Consider the following 10,131-nt stretch of genomic DNA (forward strand, 5'->3'; position numbering starts at 1 on the left):
CCACTAAAGCTTTGTTCCAATGAGACATATTTCAGGTAATAAATCAACAGAAATAATGAAAAAACGAACTGCCAATTACAAGCAAGAAAGCATGTACTTAAAGAAATATAATGAGAGAAAGAGCACAACTCATCTTTGATTCAGTTGATTCGTCATCTCTTCCAAGCAAATCAACATCAAAGCCAATGCGCTCATAACGCAGTTAATAAACACATCATGACTGCCTGAAAATTCAAAGAGAGTTGTTTTTTTATTTTCTGCTGAAAATATGCCAGCTGTAAGCTTGTGAAGATGAAGCAAGGGTTCATTTTCACAATAAAGCTTTTATTGCATGTGCTTTTTTTCCCACTGCCTTTTCACTGATGTGCTTACAAGCAGCGTTTAGATTCAAATGAAGAACAGGTCAAGAACCAGCTTTGTGGATTAAATCAAAATTGTGCTTTTGTCTAGATTTTTATTCCAAACCAACAGAAAAATAAGGTAAAGATTACCATTCAAACTACTTTATCAAAGATGGAAAGATCCACCATGAAACTAAGAAGCTTGCTGATATGTAGATGTGATACAACAAAAAAAGATTCCTGTAACTGGGAAGTTAATTATTTCTATACTAATAGTATTGTACTGTACGTTATGGGGAAGGGGTGGGCACTCATGTGAGAGAATGCAGCCCCCTCCCAAGCTCTCTAATGGGCCCCTGCCCTGCCCCAACTCTGCCCACACTAGCACAGCAGAGTCCGCGACTCGGGACCCCCCAGAGTTGCCCGGCAACGCCAGTGAGATGCCCCAGCAGGTGGCCCATTCCAAAGCTTTCTCATGCTGTGTAATTCTTTTGCTGCAGGAGGGACTGGTGCACTTCACAAACTGATGTTATCATGAAGAAAGACTGAATGACTAAATCTTGAAGCAAAATGTTCAAATATTGGCCTGGATGGGTCATAAAATTAGGCAACCTGGATCTCATTCATCAAGAAAATTTGTTGACATAACTGAAAAAGTGTGTGTGCATGTCTGTGTCTGTGTGAGCAAGGTGGGCTGCAAACCAAGCAAACTTACACCAGAAATGGGCCCAGATTATATTGTTAGAAGCTTGTGAGAGGATACCAAAACGTTTCAAAGCCACACCATTTAAATGGCAATTCAACAAGACACTGAGGAAATGTATCTAAACTTCTGAATTTCTAGATAAATGTAAGTTATAACTGTAATTAGATCCAAAATGATCTAAAACAATCAATATTTCCAAATCTCCTTTATGGCAACATCCTTAGAATCTGTAATTTCAATGCAAAATTTAGAAAGAAAGAAAAATACTCCTATGAGTTTGGTCCACACAAAGCACATATTCTAATTGATATTTTTAACTTCTGCTAATAAAAACATAATGTGAAAAACAAATAAAAATGTGTTTTTTAGGTGTGGCTTGTTTCCATAGTCAGAGAATAATTATGAGATATAATAGTGACTTTAGTACTCAAGTCAACTACTTTTTTCATGAAGCTTCTTTACCAACAACTTGTTACATTTTCCCACAGACTTTAACGAGGATGCAGAAGTTCACATTGAAGGTGCACTACTCAACATTCTCAGTCTCTGTGTTCTTTAGGGTTCTCGGCCAATCCTCCTCGTCTTATTCTGGGACGCAGGCAGAACAGAGAGCGGAGAGTTCTGGCAAGTGTAGGGGGCAAGCCGACCTTTCTCTCAATACGAATTATGAGTGTGATCTGCCCCAAATCCCTGCAGAGACTAACGTTTCCACTTCAAAAGAGCGACTGTACGCATCCTGAATAATACCAGCCCACAAAAAAAGCCATTCAGACACTCAGAGGACCTTCAATAAACTCTGAAACCACAATGCTTAGATGATTTCCAATAACCGAGGAGGGAAAATGCTTAGAGAAACAACCAAGCTTCTGGCAAAAATTCAAATGAATTGAGTCCACAGGAATTAGGAACACGAACACAACAAGGTAACAATATTCCCAGCTTGAAGGATGGAAAATGGAATATTTACTGTTTTGGATTTTTGATATTCTAAATATTCTTTAGAGTCTCACAAAAGTTGTTATAATATCTGAACTTTTATTTTTAGCATTCTGACACGTTACAACTACAAACATCAATGTATTTAAATGGGATTTTATGTGATGGACTGGAAAGTAAAGCAATGACAAGCGGTCCCTTCAATCTGTATGATATGAGCAATCTTTTAGCAGGACAGCAACTCTAAGCATACTGCAAGAGATACCATTGGATTGTTTAAAATCACAAAATTCATTAAATTAAAAATGCAAAAATTAGGGGGCGTGCCGTGGTGGCGTAGCGGTTAGCGCGACCCATATTTGGAGGCCTTGAGTCTTCGACGCGGCCGTCGCGGGTTCGACTCCCGGACCCGACAATATTTGCCGCATGTCTTCCCCCCTCTCCTTCCCTGTTTCCTGTCAGCTTACTGTCATATAAGGGACACAAGAGCCACAAAAGACCCCCTGGAGGGGTAAAAAAAAAAAGCAAAAATTAGTTTGAGATATTTTTTTTATTTGCTAAACAAAAAAAAACATTTTTATATCACTAAAGATTTTAATTATAAAAATGGCAAATGTTCGCCATTTTTATATATCCAAATTCGTTTGGTCATCAGTTGTTTTATATTTTATATTATTATTTTACCCCTCCAGGGGGTCTTTTGTGGGCTCTAGTGTCCCTTAAATGATAGTAGGCTGACAGGAAACGGGGAAGGAGAGGGGGAAAGACATGCGGCAAATGTCGTCGGGTCAGGGAGTTGAACCCGCGACGGCCGCGTCGAGGACTCAAGGCCTCCAAATATGGGTCGCGCTAACCGCTACACCACCACGGCACGCCGTCAGTTGTTTTATATTTTGTTGGCAAAACTTTTTTAATCATTCTTGACTTGTGGTCAGCGGCCGAACAAAATCTCAAGGGACACAAATGGTGCCCGGGCCACACATTGGACACCCCTGGTTTAAACAGAAGCATATTCATGAGTTAAAATGTTCCAGTCAAAGTTCACACACAAGTCTATTTGAGAATCTATGGCAAGGCTTGATTCTGTGAACATTAGATGTTCACAGATGCTCTCCATCTAATGTGACTGAACTTGAACTATTTTGGAACAAAGATTAGATAAAATACTTGCAGCTGTAATGGCAACTAAACATGGTTCTGCAAATATTTGAATCAGTGAGGGATAAACACAAACAACTTTTTATGAAACAACATTTGGATAAAGAGAAATCTGCTCACTTCACAATTCCAAACTATGTTATGCTGGTCTAGCTAATAAAACCTCAATAAAATGCAATAAAATGTGTGCTTATAACATCAATGTTCATGGTGTATATAAACCTTCGCAAAGTACTGTAAACAGAATATTTTTCTGCAAATCTCGCACATTTTTCACTCTTACACTAAACATGTCAATCACAGCGACTCACATGTTGTGAAACCTTCGAGTCAAAATGCACGTACTGTAAGTTGATGAGAACAAAGAGGTTAAAAAAAACAAAGGAAGACAAAAGAATAACAAGCTACTGTCTTGAAATAGTTTAAAAGGACTGAACGCCAAGAGCAAATTCCTAAAATGATCGAGCATGTGGGGGTGTAAAGGTCAAGGTGTGAGGTGCAGAGTTCAGTGCGGCCGTTATCAATAAAGACCTCCTGCCAGTGAGCAGCTCCTTAGACAAATAATTAACAAGCTTTTCGGTTCATTCTTGGATTTGTGCATCAGAATATCTCAGAGCACTTTTTCTGATTTATTCAATGTGCACAGCGTAAACATCTGTGAGCTGCAGTTCACACCAGCAGAATAATTTAAAGAGTAAAGACCTACCATTTCATCTAAAGTCAAATAAACTTCTCCTTAAAAAGTTTAAGTGGATGGATCACACACAGGTCTGAATGCTTGCACTGTTGCTATAACTGAGGGAAAAATGAATTTTTTCCTCATTTAGTTGGGATGCAACTGTGGGTGAGGGGTGGGAAAGTCCAGGGTGGGCACACAGACGGCAAGCAAGTTTTCTTTGACTTGCTTCAGTTAAAAGGCCTCATGGGTAAGATTGCGAGAGAAAAGAAAAAAAAAAAAAACGTAGAAAAGAGAGGGAGAGAGCTGTCACTTTAAGCCATTAAGTCTCGCTATAAAACTCCTCCAATAAAAATGACAGCTGCAGCCCCCTTTTATTCCTCAAAAGGGGAGCAAAAGCTTCACATCGGGAACACAAAACTGGACGGCCGTAAAAGACAAACTTGGCCAAATGCTTTTGGCAGAGTAATTTTACCTCACACACACACACACACACACACACACACACACACACCCCTACCTCCCGGCAGACACACAACCTCTCCCTGTATTACCTTTGTTCCTGAGTTATAGCCAGAGCAGGAATGCAGACCATAGAACCCCCCGCCCCTCCTTCTCCAGACTCACACAGCCGTGAATCCCACTTTCCCATTAAAGACCATGAACTTCATTGATTTTGGAAATGAGGGCTGGCTAGTTTATATGACTTAGGTAAGTTCGCGTGAACATAAAAGGCGCCGTGCTTCATAAAATGAAAAGAAATGAACACAGCTATTGCAGGTGAAAAAAAATCAAGCCCTTCTTTAATAGTACTGAAGACTATTAAAAGCAGGCTTTACATTTTTTAAGCAATGGCAGAGAGTTAATTTCAATGTTTTGAAATGGCTTAATAAGAAAAAAAGCAAATGTGTTGCAGTTATTCTTTATAGATAGGATAATCATTTTTAATGTCTATTTAAAAAACCTTGCTCAACTGATGTGCAATGTTTATTTCAGGCCAAAAGATTTTTAATTGGGGGAGAATGGATTCAGTCGTAGGATTAGCAGTAGCACAAAATATTAGGGCAGAGTGATGTATACTTCCAGGAAGTTTAAAAAAACAAACAAAAAAAACATAATGACAAGCTGCAAATTTCCAAGCAATTGTCAATTAAATTAATTTTGCTAAGTTTTTCAAGAAAGTGAGTACCAAAGTTAGCAAGAGCACATTTTTCCCTAGCAGGTATTTTAAATACTGGGTTGCATGTCTTTTCAATACATGTCTATTTTTTGAAGTTGCCAACAAGGAAACTCTAAATTGAGCCCATTAACTCTGACCAGTGTCCATGTGAAGGCCCAAAACATGATGCTGCAACCAGCACGGTCAATGGCTTTTGTTTTTGCAATTTTCCATAAAGATCAGTTGCTCTGTCTGCTTTCTTTCAAATGAACTGTAAATCTTAGCAGCTCTTCTGGAGCCTCCATGGGTCTCTTGGCTGCATTTGTGATAGTTGCTCTCCTTCTGTGGCCTCTAAGTCCGAGTGGTAAAATCAGCTCTTTGTCTTTTAGACTATTTATTTCTTTCCTGACAGACTGTTATCATCACTATCCTGCAATTTGCTTTGACTAAAGGACACATTCTCCTTTCAATGTCACCCCTCCTCTCTTTGTAGTTTAAAATCACGTGTGGAATAGTTTGGATCAGGCAATACAGTACATAATACTGAGCATCCGCTGCCAAGACAGGGTGCGGTCAGCCAACAACCAATCTATAATTGTAAAACATGTCCGCTGTCGTTTCAGTCAGATGCATGTCAGAATTTAAAATGCAGCACAACTTTAGATAATTACGTCAAGCAAGTGGATAATCAATAGAGTCAAGGTCTTTGAGAATCGGGGTGTCCTTGAAGAGGCCAATTAAACAGCTGCAGCTCAAGTGGTCCCTTTAATGGAGAAATCTAAGACATAAATGATGATTTAAAGAGGACAAGAATCACAATATAAAAGCTGCTGATAAAGCAGAGAAAGATTAGGTCCAACTCAGATGGAAGAGAGCTGAAATTTACACCAATCCCTTCAGTGTCAGGTAAGGCGTTTTCTGTCAGTTGGGCAAGTTTAGGTGCACGTTCAGACAGTCTGAAACTTGAATCAGCATCAGCGTGGACACACAATACAGCGCACCTGGAATAACAGCCTGTCAGTGTGTGCGACGCTGGCGGTTCAGCGTGTTTCTGGGAAGCCACAGAGAGGGGTGCTGGGACAACACCGTCAGCAAGCAGAGGCTGTAACTGAAGGAAGGGTCTGTTTGCTCCCTGCGAATCCAGCCTCCCCCTCTGGTGCGAAGAGAACAGGCAGCTGATGAAATGCGTGAAGGTGTAACTCGACGCCCTTATGAGAAAGACACAATAACAGAGGGGGGCTCACCTGCAGCTCTGGGCTCAGCTTTGCCACAGAGGGACAAGGGTCTGCTCTGTTTACTTTGACTAACTTACAGTGCAACTGGGCATTAATGATTCACAGTGCCGTGTGCTTGTGTTCGCTCAAGCTGCTAACTCAAACAACCAATTAGTACAAATTAGAACCGATCTCAGACTATTGCATTTCCATTTTAAACTACCTCCGTCCAATTCTTAGGAAGTTCTGCAGCTGCTTATGGCTTTTAGCTTAGTTACACCCGATATCTCTGCACTGGCACGTTGTTCGGTAAAGAATTAGATTTAAGATTTTAGTCTGGACTGTTGAGGCTTGAGGCCCCTTATACATTTCTAAACTTCTGCAGCCCCCAACAGGACCCTGAGCTTGCTAGAGGCTAGAATGGTTGTGTTATGTAATTGCCAGAATTATTTTCTACCTAATCATTAGATTAATCAAAACTAAAAACTCCTGTATTTTTTTTTTGTCTAAAAATATGCAACAGGCATAGATGCAACAGGAATAACTTTGATGCACTGCTTTTTAATCCACTTGCAATCAGATAAAAGTCGGGGATTGACCAGCAGAAGCTTCAACACAACTAAACTTAATTCTAACCTTTTCTTTATTTTTTTCTCTTTGCATGTAATTGTATCGATGTGAAGCATCAAAAAAGTTACATGCAACAAATACATGCGTCGGAATCTAAGAAAGGGAAATTATATTTAAAAAACGTTTAAGATCTGAGTAATAAAGCACCGGCAACGGCGCAAAAAACAAACAAAAAGAACCCCACATCTTGCACAATGATCCATGCGAAGATTAACTGGATAATTCCATCCATAAAAACCGTCCAAATTTAAATTGAGCAATGTGCAGAGATAATTTTCGTGCAGCTGATCTGAGAATGGGGCTATCTATATCTGATCTCAAACTCTACTTTAAGTAAAAAAAAAAAAAAAAATCGCCTTTACATTACATTTAAATGCAACAACCGAAAACCCTGCAAAGCAGTATTTCCATTTAAATATGCCCTAATCATTACGACCTAAGAAATATTCAGCGCTCCGTTCAAGTTAGAGCTTCCCTTTCTGCAGCAAAGTTTAAATTGGTTGTGTCCAACAAGGTATAGCGATGGAAACGAGGGAATATCTGCTGAAATTGTTGCAGATACAGTTAATGCGTTGTGTCAACAGTTAGTTCGAAAGTTTAAAGTTGAACCAAGTCGATTTTGATGCGGCGCACGCGACCTCTGCGCGCAGCCAACCTCGAGCGCTGTCAGTCCGTATCAAAGTAAAATGTCATCAACTCACACAGGGGCTAAGTAGTCAGCGAGTCAAGAATGTGTTTGTTTTAACTAAAAGCCTGCGGATTATGATGTTGTTTTTGATGTGTGAATTAAATACAGCTCGCGCGTTTGGCAACTCGCTCCACGCGCTGTCAAAAAAAGGGAGAGAAAAGGGGACAGCGCGAGGACACGTTCCGCGAGAAACCTCAGAGAAAAGCTGTTATAAAAACAAAACACCTCGCTCGTAACACATTGAGGCGAACTTACCCAATGACAGGAACGGTTTGGTTTCCATGTCGGACTCGGAGGTTAGCTCATGCCAGCTGAGACGACCGCGTTCGGGGAGTTTTCTCACGGGCGGCTGCTGGAGCAAAGCGAACCGGACCTGGGCGCTGCTGCTCCGGCTTGCTGCTGCGGCGGCTCCTGTGGCTGCTGGGGGACCTCTCGGAGGAGAGCGGACTTGACTCTGAGCGGTAAAAGTGACAGCTTGGTGTCTGATGATAGTATCTGGAGATAACCTAATGTTTCTGCCTCTGTTTGCACACTCAGCTGCTGTTCTCTCTCTCTTTCTCTCTCTCTCTCGGTTGTACAACAACTCCAACTACTGGAACAGCGCAGCAGAAAGGGACCTGTGCAGGGGGTACTCACACCAACGCACGCCGCACTGCAGCGACGCAGGCAGATAGACATGAAAAGCTTGCTGCGATGTTTGGAATCAACATGGAAGAAAAGGAGCGCATCACGTACAGTTTTCTACATCACCCAGAGCCCCCTTCAACTTTGCAGCAGCTACTTATGTCTTGGTCTCCTGTGTTGAGTCAGACAGAATTGTTCAACTTATCTCTCACACAACTTCCAGAATCTGAAGTCGATTCACATCTGCTCACGAGTGTTTTATTCACTGTGATTAAGAATTTAAAAAAAAATACATGAGCTACATTTATGCTTCTTTTCATACTTTTGTAATGCATCACATTACAGTTAACTCTAAAATGTTGTCTGTATTGTGACATTACTCATTTAAGTTGGTCTATGATTTTAATATAGACCAACTTAAATAGTGCAGAATTGTCAGGGCAACTAAAAATCTGATAAAAGTGCACATTGTGCATTTCTGCTCACCCTTACTGTAGTTCCTTCAAATGAAATTCACTGCAACAAATTGCTTCAGCACTTTGCAGAACCATATTTTGCTGCAAGCTCTTCACTTCTAAAGATAAACGTTTGGAAGTTCTTTGTTTTACAGCATAGCTAAAGTTCAATCAAATGGAATAGTGTCTGAACAGATTCCTGGTTGCATTTAGGTCTGAATGAATTTCCTTTGTTCATCGCCATTACATTGTAGCTCTGGCTTTATCTTTTGGGTCGTTGGCTCCCTGGAAGCATTTTTATAGCATCATTCTGTGCAACCTACAGTTTGTTTCATTCTGGATAATGTGAACTGTTAGCGCTCCAACAATAGTTGTCCTGAGCTCCAGAAACTCGGAGGAACTCCAGAGATCATGGGCCGTCTGAAGGCGGTCAACTGAAGTGGAATTAAAGGCATCAGACTAAAGGGGCATCATTGCAAGTCACATTTTTCTGATTTTTATTTGTGTAATAAAAATAATACCATGTTCTTGATTTATTATATAAAATCATAATAAGATGCACTACAAAGTGTGTTTTAACCTTTTGCTACAATAATTTAAAATGAGAAAGAGTTTGTCTTGATCCCTATTCTTAGATTTTGTCTTGAACCTCTTGGCAGTTTTACTGCATCACTAAAAATGTTTTAACAATCATTAGATTATGCTATCTTTTGACATTTTTCAGATCTGGCCAATTTTTATTGCTTTGACTGATTGAACTTTATCTTCTGTGCTCATTTTGTTTGCTACTAAATTTGCAGAGCTGCATTGCTCACTCCTTTCTTTAGAGGACTGGTACTTATTTATTTTCCACATGTATTGTTTTGCCTCTGGAAATAAACTATTTCAGTTTTTAATACTTTATTTGGCTGATTTTATCCTGGCTTGGTTTATAGAGCAATGAGACTATATTTAAGGGTTTTTGGGGGCTATTACTAATTCATAGAGCTGAGGTTTCTTCAGTTGGGCGGTTTAGTTCTGAAATTACTCACTCTCAGTTTGAGGTATTAGGAGGAGCAAAGCAATAACAAAATATGACTCAAATAATTTCCAAGACAAACAGGTAGTCCGTTTTAAACACAATTCTGTGAATGACCTGCTAACCTTCGCATGTTAGCACACTTGTCTGCCAATGTGCATTGTCCCTGTCAAATTATGAAAGCAAAGTAAAGGTTTGCTGAAATTTCAAAGGGTTACAAAAAAAGTGAGACTGAGGAAATGTCTCGGAAATGACAAGTGCCTTTTTTCTCACTAACTAAGAGAAAAAGTCAAAAAAAGTGACTTTTTCTCAATCTTGAGTTGCTGTAGATAAGAACATGATGTGTTGATTTGAGATCATTTATCCGACTTTAGGACATCCGGATGGCAGCATGGAAGTGATTTTTTTTGTTTGTTTTTATTCTGGGTTAACCAGCAGGCCTGTATGTGGCTGGTGAAATGTAATTTACGAATGTGGTTATCACAGTTATACTCTCATAGAGGGCCATGTTACTTTGGATAAGAAT

General features: G+C 39.9%; 1 protein-coding gene and 1 long non-coding RNA gene across 5 annotated transcripts in view; one reads left to right on the plus strand and one right to left on the minus strand.

The window, feature by feature from the left end:
- The window catches only part of rxraa (retinoid X receptor, alpha a), a 124,002-nt gene extending 115,914 nt beyond the window's left edge, over window positions 1–8,088 (minus strand). For 3 of the 4 annotated variants that reach the window (XM_028025432.1, XM_028025430.1, XM_028025431.1), the window contains exon 1: window positions 7,764–8,087. In XM_028025432.1, the coding sequence (XP_027881233.1) occupies window positions 7,764–7,791 (28 nt within the window). In that variant the 5' untranslated portion in view covers window positions 7,792–8,087. Of the gene's footprint in view, window positions 1–7,763 lie in introns of all 4 variants that reach the window. The other variant, XM_028025429.1, reaches the window with a different exon arrangement.
- Window positions 7,856–9,488, plus strand: LOC114149505 (uncharacterized). The gene is made up of 2 exons (XR_003596520.1): window positions 7,856–7,969; window positions 8,110–9,488. It is a non-coding gene; the product is annotated as an uncharacterized LOC114149505 (long non-coding RNA).
- Window positions 9,489–10,131: the final 643 nt, after the last annotated feature.

This window comes from Xiphophorus couchianus, chromosome 8 (genome assembly GCF_001444195.1).
Source record: "Xiphophorus couchianus chromosome 8, X_couchianus-1.0, whole genome shotgun sequence".
Lineage (NCBI taxonomy): Eukaryota > Metazoa > Chordata > Actinopteri > Cyprinodontiformes > Poeciliidae > Xiphophorus > Xiphophorus couchianus.